The 18,866-nt window shown below is 44.8% G+C and overlaps 1 protein-coding gene across 1 annotated transcript in view; it reads right to left on the bottom strand.

Moving 5' to 3' along the window:
• SMYD2 (SET and MYND domain containing 2) overlaps positions 1–18,866 on the bottom strand; it is a 234,431-nt gene that overhangs the window by 47,435 nt on the left and 168,130 nt on the right. The window contains exon 6 of the mRNA XM_078649777.1: positions 9,075–9,142. Within this exon, the coding sequence (XP_078505903.1) occupies positions 9,075–9,142 (68 nt within the window). The remainder of the gene's footprint in view (positions 1–9,074; positions 9,143–18,866) is intronic.

Below are 18,866 nucleotides of genomic sequence, written 5' to 3'. Positions count from 1 at the left end.
CTGTTTATTTTGACTGTTAGAAAGAGAAGGCAGCTGTCCATCATCCTAATGCATGTGCCCCCCCTAAACATTTGCAAACAATGGTTCATTCCAGCTGGCTTGTTTACCATTTAGGTAAGGTCACAGCACAATGGTGCATTAATAGCACCAATGCCATAAAAGTTTGATGTCACCTGTGCTACATGGTAGATTTACACCACCGACGTGAGTGAATTTAAAAGCATTCATTCAGGCCTACCCCTGTAGCCCTCTAGTTGCTGCCTACCGAGCCCTACAGATCAACAACGTGCTCTGTTACCTCCCCCGTCAGGCTGTAGACCTCCATAATGAGGGTCTTTCGCTGCCGCCCAGTATAGGTCTACTATTTTGTCTGGTCTATTTTGTCTGGTTACCACCCCACCAACATGGAGCCAGACTTCTAGTAATGCACATCACTATTCACATAGGTCCTGATGAAGTGGCACATGACTCGTTAGGAGCAAGATAGGCACGAAACATGTTGACCCATTTCACAGTGATAGCCCTCTAGGAACATTGCATCCACATAGGGCATCCACATACTTTTAACCAAGCTGGAACTACCTTTAACATTACATTTTCGATTAGGACTGCTCCAGACTTATTTTAAACTACCACATTCCTTGCACTACCCTTTGCCCTCTTACCCGCACGCACCCCAAGGCTTCTTCAAAAAAGATCTCCACCAAAGAGCCCCGTTTACGGTGAGCCCGTCGGTCATTGCAGCGCTGGCCCGATAAGGAGCAAATCCCTATGATGAAGCATGACATCCTTCGGGTGTGTGAGGGCATTAGGAAGAAATGGCTTAAACCCTTCTTTTGCCTCAATATCACCAGCGAGGGCAAACCTGTATGCTCTTTACATGTCATCTACCACCCGCCCGGGGACAACCTCACCTTCACCCAGCAACTCATGGACACGATCTCATCCAACGCCGGTCGGCAGATTACTCAAATCTACTTGGGTGACTTCAATCTCCACTGGAACGATCAGAAAGACGCAGTGGTGAATAGTCTCAAAACTTTCCTTAATGCGCTTGATCTCACCCAAATCTGCAACAGCCCGACACACGACAAAGGCTCGATCCTCGACCTTATCATCGCCAAAGAGGACTCTACCCAACTGGGGGCAATCCAACCCTGTGACTGGTCAGACCACTACATCATTACTTTCTTCATCAATGAAAAAGTTAAACTTAACCCGGCTCAACCCACCAAATCCAAGATCTGGAAAAGGGACATGAAGAATCGTAACCCTAACTCCTTGCCTTCCCACACCTGCAATCTCCTCCTTCCCCCTTCGGGCACCTCTGATGTTCAATCACTGACCGACCTCTACCTCGACTCTATGACCTCAATAATCAACGAAGCTGCCCCCCTGCAACTGAAGAGAGTCTCCACCAAGAACTCGAACCCTTGGTATGATGGTAGACTCAATGAAGACAGGCTTGCTATGCGAATGGCAGAGCGCATCTGGAGATCTGACCCCTCAGCACCGCACCTTAAAACGCTTAAGAACAAGAGAAATGCCTACTTTAGGAAAATCAAGCGCTCGAAATCTGACTTCTTTAGCCTCCAACTGGACCAAGCAAAAAACCGACCATGAAAACTGTTCGAACTAGTCAAAACTCAAACCAAGATGCAACCTCTACAATCAAACAGCACAACAAGCGATATTCCACACTGTGAAGACTTTTCTGCTTTCTTTAAGCTAAAGACCGACAACATAAGAAGTGATCTCCTCAATGATGTAAGCCGATACTCCAGCCCCATCACCAAGACTACCACTCAACCTAAAAACAACGCATCATGGACGTCCTTCGACACCTACTCTGAAGAAACAATTCACAAACTGCTCGGCACCTTGAAGCCCTCTAATCACCTCTCAGACCCCCTACCTGCTAATGCTCATAAAGACTTCACCCCACTGCTCCTCCCACTCTGGACTAAAAATCATTAACAGCTCCCTTCAACAAGGACTCATCCCAGACTCCCTCAAGGTGGGGCAAGTCACGCCGATACTCAAGAAACCTACAGCTGACCCGGCTGACCTAAACAATTACCGCCCTATCACCAATATCCCCACCTTGGCCAAACTGCTGGAAAAATGCGTACAACTCCAACTGACAAAACACATTGATCAGTTTGACCTCCTCAACCCTCATCAATCAGGCTTCCGAGCAAAACACAGTACGGAAACGGCTATGACGCACATAATTGATGAAGCCCTCCAAATCCTTGATCGCAATGATTCCTGCCTCCTCATCCTTCTTGATCTCTCCTCAGCATTTGATACTGTCAAACATGAGAACCTACTGGAGCTGTTAAATACCAGAATGTGTTTATCTGGGACTGTTCTCAAATGGTTCACTTCCTTCCTACATAACCGGTCTCAGACGTTCAAGATCAACAACGTGCTGTCCTCATCTGTGCCTGTAACTTTAGGCGTCCCACAAGGATCTTCCCTATCCCCCACATTGTTCAACCTCGTCATGGAACCCCTCACCACCTTGCTTCAAGCATCTAATGTACACTTCCATATGTATGCCGATGACACTCAACTTTACCTCAAGCTACAATCCCCGGAAGACATCAAACTTCTGAATTCCACACTCAGAAACACCCAATCATGGTTGGCCGATAATCACCTCAAACTAAATGCTCTGAAAACCGAGTTCCTTCTGATCTCACCTCCTGCGAAAATCACCGACACCCAAATCTGGCTCAATCACTTAACTGCGCTCAATGTCCAACCCACCATCGTGGATTCCGCGAAATCCTTAGGTATCACACTTGACGCCAACCTCAACATGCAGCAGCAAATTAGCAAAGCAACTAAAGGAGCTAATTTCCAAATCAACACTTTGAGGAAACTTAAACCCTTCTTCCCAGCTAAGGACTTCCAAACTGCTGTACAAGCCCTAGTCATCCCTCGCATAGACTACGGAATTGTGGCTCTCAGCGGACTCCCCCTATCAACAACCGCACCCCTAAGAGCCTCCTTGAACGCTGCCGCGAGACTCATCACTGGGTCAAGAAAACACTCGCATATATCCCCTGACTTAAAATCCCTGAACTGGTTGCCTTTTGAAGCCAGAATACAGCTGAAAATTGCCTGTATGACACACTCGGCCGTACACCACAAGTCACCCAACTACCTCACTCAAAAGCTGACTATATCAGGAGGCTCGAGATCCAACAGAAGTACAAAAAATCTCCTCCTGAAACCTCAAAGATTCCGGAAGGAAAAAACATACAAACGCTCCTTCTCAGGAATGGCACCCAGGATCTGGAATGCACTCCCTCCTGAAACCAGGCTTATTTCTTCCTCTGCATTTTTTAAGAAAGAGGTAAAAGCCATCCTTATGGCCAAGTTCACCTGAACTCTATTGTTGTTGGATCAAAGACTTTGCACCGTTTTTGTATTATCGGTTACCTGATTGTTTATTGGTATTATATTTTTTACATGATTGCTATCCTATTTTGCTACTCACTTACTACCGACTACTATATTGTACCCAATAGTTTGTTTAATCACCCTCTTGTTGCCCTGACCCCTTGTTTCTGTAAAGCGCTCTGATATCTGCAAAGGTCTTGTTCTCGCTATATAAAACTTTGAATAAATAAATATAAATAAATAAATACTTGTCTTCCCCGTCCCCCCTGGGAACTGCATAGCCCTTGTAGCACTACCTTTGCAGCTCTCATCTGTGATGAGTACAGCTACAGCACACTAACGTCAAAACAAACTATTCTGCCATGTTTAATAGGCTTCTTTTAACGTTAGCTAAGTCACCTTTAAGCCCACAAGATCTGGGTGCACAAGGTGCAAAAGCCAGAAATCCCTGATATTTAGGGTATATCCCAGGAGTGACAGGATACACAAGTTATTTTTCATTGTGTAAACCTTTTCCTTTTGTAAAGACTAATTGTGACCAAAAGTCATAACTTTCTTAATGTAGGTTAGAAAATAGCAACAGAAATCATCTGCACATCAATGAAACCTTCCATGATAGTATGTTTCTGGTAAACAGTGCTATATTGTCGTGGATGCCTTGAAAACTGCTCTGTTCCCAGGCAGGATGTCACAACAGGTTGGGTCCTGGCAGGGCTTTAAGTGGGATGAAACACTCGGGGGTCTCTCGAAGGGGCGTGGCCAATGTAATTAAGGACGTGGCTTAAAAACACATAAGCTAAAAATCTGTGCTTAGCATAATGTGCCGCCCAACTTGTGTTTTTTGTGGTTTCAGTGATTGCATCCAGAAATATGATACAACAAGTAACATTATACCTACAACAAGACAGGACTAATGGCTTTGTCAATGGTTGTTAGTTGCATAAGACAAATAAGCAGCAACTATGGCTTGTATATAATATTGAAAAAGCTTCCACCTAAAGCCCTGGTGACACCAAGACGATATTGCTACTGCGGAGTTTCAAAAAGAGAAGGGAAATCCAGAGAGAAAATGACTCTCTTTAAAGGATGTCCCTTCCCCTACAATGCTCACCTGGCATGACGTCATTGCTGTAACTTCTTCACTAGTGAGAAGTGCGCAGTGTGAGCAGCTCACATCCATGTGCCTGCTGTCACTGCAGTGTGCAGACCGCCAGGGCACAAAACAGAGGCCGATAGAGACCCGTTTTGAGGCCCCTTTAAAAAACTGCTGGTGCTCAGACCCGGCCCACTTAAAGCCCTGAGTCCTGGCCTCAGAACCAGCCAGGGTTGGGTTTCCAGAGGAGTATGCTAATTTTGATAGGATGGCCCAAGAGTGTATTCAGAGTTCTGCAAACACATCATGTCACCTTAAAAGAGCTGCAGAGCAGCATTTCCTACGAGTGTGAGCAGCAAAGCAGATAGAAGACGGCTGTGGACTGTGGGACTGTTCTTGGGATTGGGTTAGACCTGTAGTTAGCTGCTGGCTAGAAATCACCCCAACCGCTTCCCACCTATCACTCCTCAGAATACAAGTGGATTTGGTGAAGAACAGAAGAGGAGGCTTTTTCTATCTGTCTGCCTGAGGGGAGGATGGGGGCATTTGACTGCTACCCAACTTGTACTCAAAATCTGAAATGGATGCTCAAGAGTCAAATCAGATGGTTTCCAGTTGTCCCATGCATATACAAAACAAAGAAGGGGTTCTCTGTAGAAAAAGCAATTGACCAGGAAAGTGGATATGACGTTTCTGGAGGTGTTTACGGAATGAGCGGCTGAGCGGATCTCCCAATGCAATCTGTAGCCTAGTCTCCTGGAAGCCAGGAGTATTTGAGGTTTAGGAGTGACCTGGAGGAAGATATCAAGCACACAGCAAAAGTTGACATTTTGGTTATTTTTCAACCTCTGGAACACCAGGACACGGTCTTGAGGTTAACTGAGAAAGATGAGTCCCCAGCTGGGCAAGATTCCCCGATTTGTTCCACTGAGAGCGGTATGCGGCCAAGCTAAAGGCTTTGGCAGAACACTGCATAGAAGGTATCCAATCTTTTAAAGCCATGCCAAGCTAAAGGCTTCAGCCTTCCTCCTCTTGGGGATTCTACACTCCAAAAATTGTGCTTAAGAATCAAGGTGAAGTACAAAAGTGGGAGGAGAAGGCAGCAAATTAATCAAAGCGTGCTTCCGGTGCCAAGGCTCAAGCTGCACTCCAAATCTATGCCGCCTGCACCCATCCCAGAGATCCGGTGTCTTCAGGTTGGCATCCATCTGTGCTTTCTTGAGCTGGGAGTTCTGGAAGTTTGAAACCTGAATCCTCAACTACTCCTTTTTTGTATAGTTTTTTCAAGCGCAACAAACAGTATTGCTGCTTGTACCATTTAGGACTTTCCTTTTTCCATGTGGGCATGTGGGGTTCTTTTTCATATTTTGGAGCCAGTGGACCACAAGTTATTACCGCCACTGTTAGTTATATTTTGACAAAGCTGATGTTTCCTGTGCTGTGTTCCACCTGATGTTTTTTTCCTTGCAAAGGTTATTCTTCAGTTTTGCTATGGACGCCTGCCTGTGGTTTCTCCCATGTTACATTGAGCAAAGGGTTAGGCTTCTGCTTGGGATTTTTCAGGTTTTCTCTTTTCCTTCTTTTAACTGGTTACAGGCTTCTGGTTTTGCTTTCCACAGTGTACTACCAAGTCTGTCCCCTCAGGTGAGTCTCCCTGCTGGACAGCTGTCTGGAGTGTGTTTGGGGACAGATTTGCTACGCCTCTGGGGCAAGTCACAGCACACACCATTCTATTATCTTATTGGTTGGAGTTGAGTAGTACCCTCTTGGAGCTTTTGGTTATAAAGTATTGATTTCCATGGTCCAGGGGCCTCTATGCTCATTGACAATATTATGTTTTTTTGGTTACAAGATGTGGCAGTTTATGCTCAGTATGCCATTTTCAGTCTGTTCAAAGTTGGTATTCTGCTTTGGTGCATTCTCACTTTGTAAGAATTATGGTTGGTATTCTGCTTTGGTGCATTCTCACTTTGTAAGAATTATGGTTGGTAGTCTGCTTTGGTACATTCTCACTTTGTAAAGATTGAGATGAGAAGATCGTCAAGCACTCCGAGGCGTGGTCTTTCTCATCTTAGTCCTGACTACCACCCTCCCTGGCATTTCCTTCTTCAAGCACAGTAAAAAGAAAGTAGCTTCATAGATGTCTGTTAATGGTGATGCCTTTTTCTAGCTCCCAGAGTGGAAGGAACTAGGAATGGGTGTATTTGTGTAAAATGTTCCCTTTCTCAAGATTAAGATAGGTAAATCTGGTGCGACGAACAAGGTAAACATTACTTTGTAGGGACTATGATGAGGAAGACTAGGACTTGGAGTAACAAAGATTACCAGTATATAATCTGGGCATTCACTAGCCATGTTGCCTTCGTATACCTCACAGGTAGTGGCGGCTCATCCGTTAAGGCGGGGGAGCGTCACCTCACTACTGTGAGTAGAGAAAAAAGGAAAAATAAAATGATAATAAAACATGTTATTATCATTTTATTTTTCTTGCAGAGCCAAGTCCAGGGCGAGGCGGGCCATCCGCGTGGACAGCAGCAGTGGTGGCACTGCAGCAAATGCGTGTGTCGTTTTGGCTGACCGTCTTAGGACGGCCAAATGGACACGCGCGTTTTGATCTCTCCACCCAAGCTGTGTTTCACCGCTGGGTGAAGACAGGCACAGGCTCCCAGGTCCAGAATGAGCGTCAAACCAAGCCGCTCAGACCAATCCTGGTGCTGCTGTCCTTCATGCTGGGTATTATCAGCATGAGAGCAGCGTCTGGATTGGTGTAGGGAGTCGAGAGGAGCAGAAGTGGACCGAGACAGGGGCCAGCAGGTAAGTGTTTTTCTATTTTTTTAATGAATCTTCCCCGTGCTGGCCCCTTACTTTTTGTTCAAAGCAGCCGCTACTGCTCAGAGGGAAGGCCTATCCTTAGTAAATGAAGAACTCACGTTTCCCAGGTCACGTGTGAGCAGATTACCCAGTCAAGGTGTTTTATTTGCGTCCTGATGTACAGTCATTCTGATCTTATAAATTGAAGAGGCATCAATCTAGACTGGATGAGTTACTCGTGCATGGACATGGGAAATGTAAAAACAAAATGTAAAGACAAAATGCACAGAGACAAGTTAACTAGAGGTATGAATCCCTCTCCGACATAATGCATTAGCTATTTCTAATGTACATTGCAGCTTGTGCAAAGAATAAAATGACATTCATTCTCCTAACAGTTTGATATGTTTTCAACAATGCTTTTGGTAAAAAAAATATGCTTAATTCTGCTGCCACTCCATTTTAAAAGTTGCAGTGCGGGTTGTCACAAAGAAGTGCTTTAAGCTGGGTTGCAGGGCATATAAACTATCAGCCTGATTCATCATTCTCCCGTTTTGCGAGCCCCTAATAGCGATTCATAAGGAATCGCTATTAAGGACTTGCAAAACGGGATTCATGTAGAAATTGCATGAAGAAATGCGATTCCTACACATTCCTTATTTTCGATTAGCAAATTGCTAATAGCAAATAAGGAATAACTCCCCATTCATTCCTATGGGCCAAAAGCCCCATAGGAATGAATGGGGAGTATTCCTTATTTGCGATTAGCAATTAGCTAATCGCAAATAAGATAGCGATTTAAAGGGTGCCAGGGGTGTCCAAAGGACACCCTGTGGCACCCCTTAAATGCAAATTGAAACAGGTTTTGCGCACACACATGTCCAAAGGACATGTGTGTGTGCAACATGCAACTTAGAAAAATGCTTTTAAAAGCATTTTTCTACGTTTTCGCTATTTACCACGAGGTTTGACCTCGCGGTAAATAGCGGGCCGAAATTGCGAATTCGCAATTTTTAAATGGATGATGAATTGCATTTAAGGAATCTCAAATAGAGATTCCTTAAATGTAATTCCTCGCAAAATAGCGAAATCGCTATTACCAGTTTTTGCATTTGGGATGATGAATCCCAAATGCAAAAATAGCGCTCGCAAAGGGCCAGATTCTCAGAATCTGGCCCTTTGCGAGCCGATTTCGGCTTGATGAATCAGGCTGTATGTGCATACATGGTACCATTAAAAATAAAAAGTAGAACAACATATGTTGGAGGCAACGGAAATGCTGTCACTTTTCAGAAACATCTGCTACAGAAAACAGTTTGCAAATATACTATTCACAATAGGTGCAACTTGGGGCTTCTTTACTAATTCTAAAAGTGCTTTGAAGATCAAGCAGGCCTGCAGCACTACATAAACGCATACATTCGTCTTGTTATTATTATTATTATTATTATTGTTACTATTGTTACTAATAATAAAAACGTCACTTTAATGTAATATTGTAAGCCTAAGACTTAAAACGCAAAGTTTCAAAGTGACAGAATATAGCATGAACTGCTTCTGTAACAATGAACCTAAACAGAGAGTGTTTTTTTTCTTTTTTTAAATGCTGCATGCAGGGGGCATATTTAGAAACATGCCGGAATTAAAAGGGGCTTTTAATTCCATTCAAGATCCACATCTGTTGTGAGCACTTTAGCGTTTTTAACTAAATTGATATTCTGTAAACAACAACAAAAAATGAAACAGTCGGCCATACTCAGGAAATATCGCGGATCCTAAGTGCGAGAGCTCCTCGTCTTCAATTGTAAAGCCATTGCAGTTAACCTGGGGGGGAGAAAGGAGATTAACTCAGATCATAGAAGCCATAATCCTGCTGTAATTTTAATATTGCATATTACTTTATTTTCTTCGCCCAGATTTCATCCACTGCTGGGATATTTATTCTTAGGATAAATGCACTCATACAAGAACACACAGTACTTATAATTACAAATTAGAATTAAAGACCTGGGCAAAACGTGTACCCTTGTTAGGCGCCGACTTGACTTATCCTGCACACTTATAAAACAAACATGCAGGAGGCAGGAGCCGTCCCCGTGTTTAATGGTTATTAAAATGCCACCAAATCCCTGCGAAGTGGTTCAGGCCGGGGGAGCCGCCAGCTGCAGCCGCGCCAGCAGGGTTTAACCCGCAGATGTCTCCTGCGCGCTGGGAGCGGATTGCTGTTTATAGCAAGAGCGCCGCGGAGGCAAGAAGCTGGCATCTTGGCGCCCGCGCAGCTGAGGGCCCCACCTGGGCAGGAAGGGCGGGCTGGGAGTCAGGTGTGCCCTCTGGAGCGGAGTGGAGGCCGGCGTCCCATCTCGCAAGCCGCGCTGTTATTCCTGGCTGTCAGAGATGAGCAGCAGCGCTGCCCGTGCACCTGTGTCACTAGGAGTTTAGTGCGTTAAAATGACCCGGAAGTCAAAGGCCAACTGGGGCTGAAGCAAAAGTGAAGGTTCAGCACTCGGCTCTTCTTGTTTAAGAGCATTACTCGATTGATTTCGATCAGATCACCATTGAGATGGGGGTAGTATATGCATGGGTGTAATATGGGATAAAGTACCCCCTGCTGTGCATTATAGAACATTTCAAGTCATCGAGTTCCGTGACCATGGTACTCCAAGGGGACTTGCTATATCCTTTTAATTAAGGACAGGGGGTATTTTATTCTTCAAAATACACCATCCCATCGTCAACCTTCCCAAAAATGAATTACATCCTTGATGTCTGCTCTTTGATGGTCATTTCTGGTCAAAAGAATTAAAGCAGAATCTATACTGTGGAAATAAATCCACCAAAAAGAAGTATGCAATTTCAGAAAATTATACATTGCAATCAGTCTAATGTAAGTCAGGTTAAAAATATACTGGGCTCAGATTGTGTCTAAACATGCAGAGATTCTAACTGTTTTTATAACGATCTCCTTTCTGCTCATCACTATTTCTTTTTAGCAAAACAGATCAGAAGAAGAGAAAGCAAGTTGCACAAGTTACTTACCTTCGGTAACGATATATCTGTAAGAAACATTAGTTAGTTAGATTCCTTACCTTAGAATAACCAACAGGCGTCAGACTGGATCCAGAAAGTTTTTTTGTCAACAATACCCCTGCACGTCGGTAGGCGTCATCTGCGGGTCGGCGTCGTGATCGCCGGGATGATGTCGCTGGAGTGCTTAGACACCGCCCTCTCGCGCTGACGTCAGTTCTGTACAAAGCTTTCCGCGCCAGGATCGTAGAGCCATGCAAGAAACCAACACTGGTGCCCTGAAACTAGGGCCCTGACAGGGAAATTCCTTAACCCTAGATATCGGTTCGCAGAACGGGGAGGATGAGTGGGGCGGTAAGGAATCAACCTAATGTTTCTTACAGATATATCGTTACTGAAGGTAAGTAAATTGTGCATCTGAAAGAAACACGTTAATTAGATTCCTTACCTTAGAATAGACACCCGAGCAATACCAACCCTGGTGGTGGGTCAGCGAACCAAGATCACACCAGGAAGTACTGGAGAACCTAGCGGCCAAAGAAGCTGTCTCTACGGACTTAAGTAAGTAAGAAGAGGGGGTCCCAGTAGCAATGGAACATAAAACCACACAATTGAAAAATAATCAAGAACACATAAATTGAAACCACATTGTTTACTTCACAATGGGAATGCGTATCGAATATGCAGATATAAATACACACAATACTAGATCACTCGTTCAGATGGTGCCCCAAAGAGGGAAGCGGGATGGGAGGGTGTAGTGATAGTGGGGAATTAGTGAGGAAGAAAGTGGCGATTCATAAGTGACAGTAAAATCAGCAATTGTCAATCGTTTGACAGAGTTACACACTATGTACAGAAAAAATAAGACAAAAAATGTTCATAAGAATGTTCGAAAGGAGTCATCCTCCAAGTAGTCCAATAAATGTAGACAGTGGGGAATGGAGTTGACAAACGGAAATGGATATCGACGTTTCGACCCTCAGGGATGCAGATATCAGTGGTTATCTTGCTGGGGGGTCTTCATCAGGACTGGAGGGACACACACCCACGGTAGTGGTATCTGCAGGACCGAATCAATTGAGCAGAGAATACCACAGGGTGATCGTAGTAGGCACCGAAGGTTGTAAAATGGTGGCGAATAGAAAGATGAGTCGTGGATATCTTCGTGGTACACTTCTGTCCCGATATCAAGTTGCGGACGAATCCGGCGGGGGTAAATTGAATGTGTCAGTCAGGTAAGAAAGCTCGCAAGTGGCGGTCGGTCATGGAAAAAATCCGTCTCAGATCGCGGGTTGGCGTCTCAAAGGCGGTGAGGGTTACCGGGATCAGTCAGGTAGGGAAGCTCGCAAGTGGCGGTCCACGGTCATGGAATGAATCCGTCTCAGATCGCGGGTTGGCGTCTCCCGCGATCTGAGACGGATTCATTCCATGACCGTGGACCGCCACTTGCGAGCTTCCCTACCTGACTGATCCCGGTAACCCGCACCGCCTTTGAGACGCCAACCCGCGATCTGAGACAGATTTTTTCCATGACCGACCGCCACTTGCGAGCTTTCTTACCTGACTGACACATTCAATTTACCCCCGCCGGATTCGTCCGCAACTTGATATCGGGACAGAAGTGTACCACGAAGATATCCACGACTCATCTTTCTATTCGCCACCATTTTACAACCTTCGGTGCCTACTACGATCACCCTGTGGTATTCTCTGCTCAATTGATTCGGTCCTGCAGATACCACTACCGTGGGTGTGTGTCCCTCCAGTCCTGATGAAGACCCCCCAGCAAGATAACCACTGATATCTGCATCCCTGAGGGTCGAAACGTCGATATCCATTTCCGTTTGTCAACTCCATTCCCCACTGTCTACATTTATTGGACTACTTGGAGGATGACTCCTTTCGAACATTCTTATGAACATTTTTTGTCTTATTTTTTCTGTACATAGTGTGTAACTCTGTCAAACGATTGACAATTGCTGATTTTACTGTCACTTATGAATCGCCACTTTCTTCCTCACTAATTCCCCACTATCACTACACCCTCCCATCCCGCTTCCCTCTTTGGGGCACCATCTGAACGAGTGATCTAGTATTGTGTGTATTTATATCTGCATATTCGATACACATTCCCATTGTGAAGTAAACAATGTGGTTTCAATTTATGTGTTCTTGATTATTTTTCAATTGTGTGGTTTTATGTTCCATTGCTACTGGGACCCCCTCTTCTTACTTACTTAATTACCCAGGTCCCCGTAACTATTACTGGGTCAACCCCCCTATTATTAGTCTCTACGGACTTGGCTGTCCAGGCAGTAGTGCTTGGCAAACCCGAGCAGCGAGGCCCACATAGCTGCCTGACAAATGTCCTGCAAAAGGACTCACCGTCCCAAGGCAGTAGTAGCTGCTGTGGCCTGAGTGGAATGGGCGCGCAGTCCCACAGGAGGATCCTTTATAGCCAAGAAATAACAGACCTTAATGCAAAAACGACCCACCGAGAGATGGTTCATTTGAGCACCGCCCTTCCTTTCTTAGCGCCCACGTAGCCAACAAAGAGTTGGTCGTCCACCCGGAACTGGCGCGTGCGGTCCAGATAAAAGGAGAGCGCACGTTTTGGTTCCAGACGGTGGAGTCACTCTTCCTCTTTTGAAGGATGCGGAGGCGGAAAGAAGGTGGGCAAGGTAATGGACTGCCTGATGTGAAAGACAGTAACCACCTTGGGTAGAACAGAAGGAAGAGTCTCAGAACAACTTTGTCCGGATGGACAGAAAGGAAAGGAGGCTTAGAGGAAAGAGCCTCGAGCTCACTAACTCTTCTGGCAGAGGTGATGGCAACCAGGAAAGCAGTCTTAAGTCAGAAGACTTAAGGGACAGTTATGGAGCGTCTCAAAGGGAGCACACATCAGTTAGGTTAACACCAGGTTCAAGTCCCACTGAGGCATTACAAAGGGAACAGGAGGAAACATGTGAGTAATGCCTTTCAAGAATCTATTTAAAACAGGGGACTTGAAAAGAGAGGGCTGATCAGGAAGCCTCAAGAAGGCGGAAATGGTTGATAGATAGCCCTTAATAGTGCCCAGAGCAGAGCCCTGCTGGGCCAAAGAAAGAAGAAAGAGGAGAACCTCTGAAAGAGGGGCAGATGGGGGATCCACAGCCTTTGCTGTGCACCATGCCACAAATTTGTTCCACCTGCAGGCATATACCGTTTTTGTGGAAGGATGCCTGGCTGCCAGAATGACATTACAGACTTCAGGAGGCAAGTCAAATGGCCTCAACTGTCGCCGCACAATCTCCACGCATGTAGGTGGAGGCTGGACCGGTTCGGGTGGAGGACCGTCTCCTGCTGCTGCGACAGAAGGTCCTCCTGAAGAGGCGGTCGAATCGGGGGATCGATTGACACACTGAGTAGCTCGGGATACCAGTATTTCGTGCCCTATCAGGAGCCACAAGGATGACTTGGGCCCGGTTGCGCCGGATCTTCTTCAGCACTTTGGGCAGAAGTGGTATAGGTGGAAAGGCGGACAACAGACTGCAGCTCCACTCGTGACGAAAAGGGTCGCCGAGTGAGTGCCGCATTAAAAATTCCAACGCGCAGAACTGATGACATTGCGCGTTCTCTTCTGTGGCGAATAGAGCTAATCAAGGCTCTCCCCACTGCTGAAAGGGACCTTGTGCCACGTCCGAGTTCAGACGCCACTCGTGATCCATCATGCACCGGCTGAGTTCATCCGCCCTGGCGTTCAGGGAACCTGCCAGGTGTTGAACCACAAGGGTGATGCCCTGATGTTCCAGCCATGTCCAGAGGCACAGAGCCTCCTGACATAGGGTTCACGACCCCACCCCATCTTGCTTGTTGCAGTAGCACATGTCGGTGGTGGTGTCCGTGAACACATGCGCTACACTTCCCCGGACAGAGGGAAGGAATGCTTTCAGTGCAAACCGGATTGCCCGAAGCTCCAACAGGTTAATGTGGAGCCGGGACTCCACCAAAGACCAGAGGCCTCTGATCTCCCCCTTTCTCATGTGATCACCCCATGCCAGGAGGGACGCATCCGTCACCACTGTGTGCTCCGGTTGCGGAAGGGAGAGGGATCTGCCCTGGACCCAATCGCGATTCATGAGCCACCACTGCAGTTGTGTCGCAGTGCCCTCCGAGATCAGGACGTGGTCGGACAGGTTGCCCTGATGCTGTGCCCATTGGAACTTCAGGTCCCACTGCAGAGCCCGCATCTGCCACCTGGCGTGATGCACCAACAGGATGCAGGAGGCCATCAGACCCAGAAGCAGTAGGGTCAACCGGACCGAAACTCGGATTAAAGGCTGAAAGATCGGAATCAGAGCCTGAATATCCCGAACCCGCTGCCCAGGAGGATAAACCCGAAACTGCGCCGAGTCCAGAACCGCTCCGATGAAGAGGAGCTGCTGGGAGGGAATCAGGTGCGACTTCGGCACATTGATGGCGAACCCCAGCAAATGCAGGAGGTCTGCCGTAGTCTGGAGGTGGGAGACAACCGTCTGGGGCGAGCCCGCCTTCAACAACCAGTCGTCGAGATGGGGGAAGACTGGAAGGAGTAGTTTCTTACCTATAACTCCAGTTCTGTAGTAGGGGTATCTCTGTTATAGTCATAATCTAGTGAATAGTCCCGCCCATGTGCGTGGACCCCGGAGCAATCAAAAATAATCTCTTAAGCTGTCTTCAGTGCAGTCCTGCATAGACACTTAAGAGAAAATTAAAGACAATAATGCAGCCTATACCTACAAGGCTACACTGTCCAGTACTTCAACTAGAAAAGCAAAGGATATTCTACCAACATCACATTTAACACAGTCTGTTAAGTTTCACCCATAGAGAAACTTACCCTTCACAAAATCCTTGGAATGATAGAGAGGAAGGGATGGACAGACAATCCCCCATAGGCTGCCATTATGTGTCTGGAAAAGGGATACCGTGCCTTTAAGGAACTCTCCAGAGACCCTCGGTATCCCATGATGCACAGCAAACTCCTTTTACTTTCAGTTCTTTTTGAAGGTGTATAAAGCAAGGCCTGTAGCATACATTACATTACCATTTTATCCACCGGGGAGGAGGGCGGGCGCTTATGACTATAACAGAGATACCCCTACTACAGAACTGGAGTTACAGGTAAGAAACTACTCCTTCTGTAGTAGGGCATCTCTGTGTATAGTCATAATCTAGTGAATAGAATGGCAAGCCCATCCCAACAATCTAACCGGCGGTGGAGAAAAAGACAACACCACTACTGTGCAAACAGATTTCTTAACGAAGCCTGCCCCACCTGAGTGGTGCACAGAGATAATATCGACTCCAAAATATCGTTTGGACAGAATATCGAGTTTTAAATATCGTTTGGAGAAAATATCGACAGGACAGAATATCGACAGTCAAAATATCGTTTTTAAGGTAAGTGAAGTAATATCGACTGTAAATAATATAGAAAGTGAAAATATCCAAGTATATAATCTAGATAGTAAAAAATATCGTTTTTTAAATAATATTTAATTATTTATAGTGTTTTTATGTTATAATATGTGTGAAAAGTGTCATTTTATGTTATAATTATTTTTAATTAATGATTTTTTTTAAATTATTGTGTCATTTTATTCTGTAGCGGGTTGTGGGTTTATAGGGGAATAGGGTGGGAAGTAATTTAATTATAATTAATAAAATATGTAAATTTATTAATTGGTAGTAATAATTAATTAATTGGTAATTAAATAATATTTCTTAATTATTTAAAATTTAATTGGCAATTAATTTAATTTAATTGATTAATTGCCAATTATGTAAATTAAAATAATTTATTTCCTGTAGCGGGTTGTGGGTTTATAGGGGAATAGGGTGGGAAGTAATTTAATTATAATTAATTAAATATGTAAATGTACTAATTGGTAGTAATATTTAATTAATTGGTAATTAAATAATATTTGTTAATTAAAATGTAATTGGTAATTAATTTAATTTAATTGATTAATTGCTAATTATGTTAAATTAAAGGGGTATTTTTAGGGTTCAGGGTCAGTTTTGGGTTTTTGGGTAAAGGGGTATTTTTAGGGTTCAGGGTCAGTTTTCAGTTTTTGGGTAAAGGGGTATTTTTAGGGTTCAGGGTCAGTTTTCAGTTTTTGGGTAAAGGGGTATTTTTAGGGTTCAGGGTCAGTTTTCAGTTTTTGGGTAAAGGGGTATTTTTAGGGTTCAGGGTCAGTTTTCAGTTTTTGGGTAAAGGGGTATTTTTAGGGTTCAGGGTCAGTTTTCAGTTTTTGGGTAAAGGGGTATTTTTAGGGTTTAGGGTCAGTTTTCAGTTTTTGGGTAAAGGGGTATTTTTAGGGTTCAGGGTCAGTTTTCAGTTTTTGGGTAAAGGGGTATTTTTAGGGTTCAGGGTCAGTTTTCAGTTTTTGGGTAAAGGGGTATTTTTAGGGTTCAGGGTCAGTTTTCAGTTTTTGGGTAAAGGGGTATTTTTAGGGTTCAGGGTCAGTTTTCAGTTTTTGGGTAAAGGAGTATTTTTAGGGTTTAGGGTCAGTTTTCAGTTTTTGAGTAAAGGGGTATTTTTAGCGTTCAGGGTCAGTTTTGGGTTTTTGGGTAAAGGGGTATTTTTAGGGTTCAGGGTCAGTTTTCAGTTTTTGGGTATTATTTTATTATATTTTGTTACTATATATATATATATGTTTGAATAAATATGAAATAAAAAAATATTTATTTATCTTTCATTAATTATTTAATTATTATAAGTTAATTTAGGTAATTTTAAGTATATTTTAGTAATTAATTATTAATATTAATTTAATTTAACACGGTTTTTAGTAAATACGATATTTTTTACAACGATATTTTTGTAAACGATATTTTTAACTCTATATTTTTGTACTTACCTGTTTGAAGATAGCCAGTCGATATTTTGTCCGTCGATATTTTATCATCGATATTTTTGTATCTCGATATTTATGTGGTCGATATATTTTCAGTGATCCACCTGAGCATCTGCTCTGGCATCAGAGTCCAGAGAGTAATGCTTAGCAAAGGTATGGACCGACTTCCACGTGGCAGCCCTGCAGATCTCTGCAATGGGAACATTACGTAGCAAAGCCGTTGTAGCTGCTTTGCCCCTAGTGGAATGAGCCTTAGGCTTACCTCCGAAGGTCTTATTAGCCTTCTGGTAACATAACTGGATACAGGACACAATCCACCTAGAGATGGACTGTTTCGAAGTAGCAAGACAAGTCCAGACCGACCCATAGTTGACAAACAGTTGGTCTGACCTACGAATGTCCTTGGTCTTATCCAGATATAATTTCAATACCCTTCTCACATCCAGGGAATGAAGAGATCTTTCCACTGGAGTGGAAGGGTCCTGGAAAAACGTAGGTAAAGTTATAGTCTGATTAACATGAAAATCAGAGATCAACTTAGGAAGGAACTTAGGGTGAGTACGCATCACAACCTTAGCAGCATGAAAAAAAGTATAAGGTTCTTGACGACATAATGCCTGAATCTCACTCACCCTTCGTGCCGATGTAATGGCCACAAGGAAAGCCGCCTTCCACGATAAGTGCTGCAGTGAAGTCTTATAAATGGGTTCAAAAGGATCCTTCATCAATCTGGACAGCACCACATTCAACTCCCAGGAAGGCGAAGGACTCCGAACAGGAGGAAACACTTTCTTTAATCCTTCCAAAAAATCCTTAATCACAGGGACCTGGAAGAAGGAAGTCTGTGAAGGACATTTCCTGTATGCAGTTAACGCTGCGAGGTGAACCTTAATAGATTGAAAATTAAGGTCGGACTGAGCCAAATGCAAGAGATATGGAAGGACAACATCTTCCTTGCAGGTCGTCGGATCATAGTTCTTGGAAGTACACCAGATGAAGAACCTCTTCCACTTGTAGGCATAAGACGTCCTAGTGGAAGGCCGCTTAGCCTCCTTGAGAATGTTCATGCAATCCTCAGGCAGATTCAGGTGTCCATATTGTACTATCTCAGGAGCCATGCTGCCAAACTCAACAATGAGAGGTTGGGGTGCACTATCTGCCCCCCGAACTTCGTGAGAAGGTCCGGCTGAGAGGGCAGTCGCATGTGAGGCTGAAGAGACCGGTGGAGCAGATCCGTGAACCACCACTGTCGGGGCCACTCCGGAGCAATGAGGATCATCCGTGCTCTGGACCGGGACAGCTTGCTGAGCACCGCCGGAATCAGGGGAATGGGTGGAAAAGCGTACAGAAAGCTGTTCGACCAGGTGATCCATAGCGCATTCCCCAGAGTCCCCGATTGGTAATACCTGGAGGCGAAGTCTCGGCATTTTCTGTTTTCGGCGGTGACAAACTGATCTACGTCTGGAGTGCCCCACCTCCCGAAGATGTCTTCTAGAACCTCGTCGTTCAGAACCCATTCGTGGTTTTCTTGCACGAGCCTGCTGAGTGCGTCCGCCTGAGCATTCTGCACACCTAAAAAAAAAAAAACACCTGGCAGATGGGTGGCCCTTATCGTCAGTCCTCTGGCTAGCAGCCAGTAC

This window comes from Lissotriton helveticus, chromosome 6 (genome assembly GCF_964261635.1).
Source record: "Lissotriton helveticus chromosome 6, aLisHel1.1, whole genome shotgun sequence".
Taxonomy (NCBI): domain Eukaryota; kingdom Metazoa; phylum Chordata; class Amphibia; order Caudata; family Salamandridae; genus Lissotriton; species Lissotriton helveticus.
This window is presented reverse-complemented; position numbering and strand designations above follow the sequence as displayed.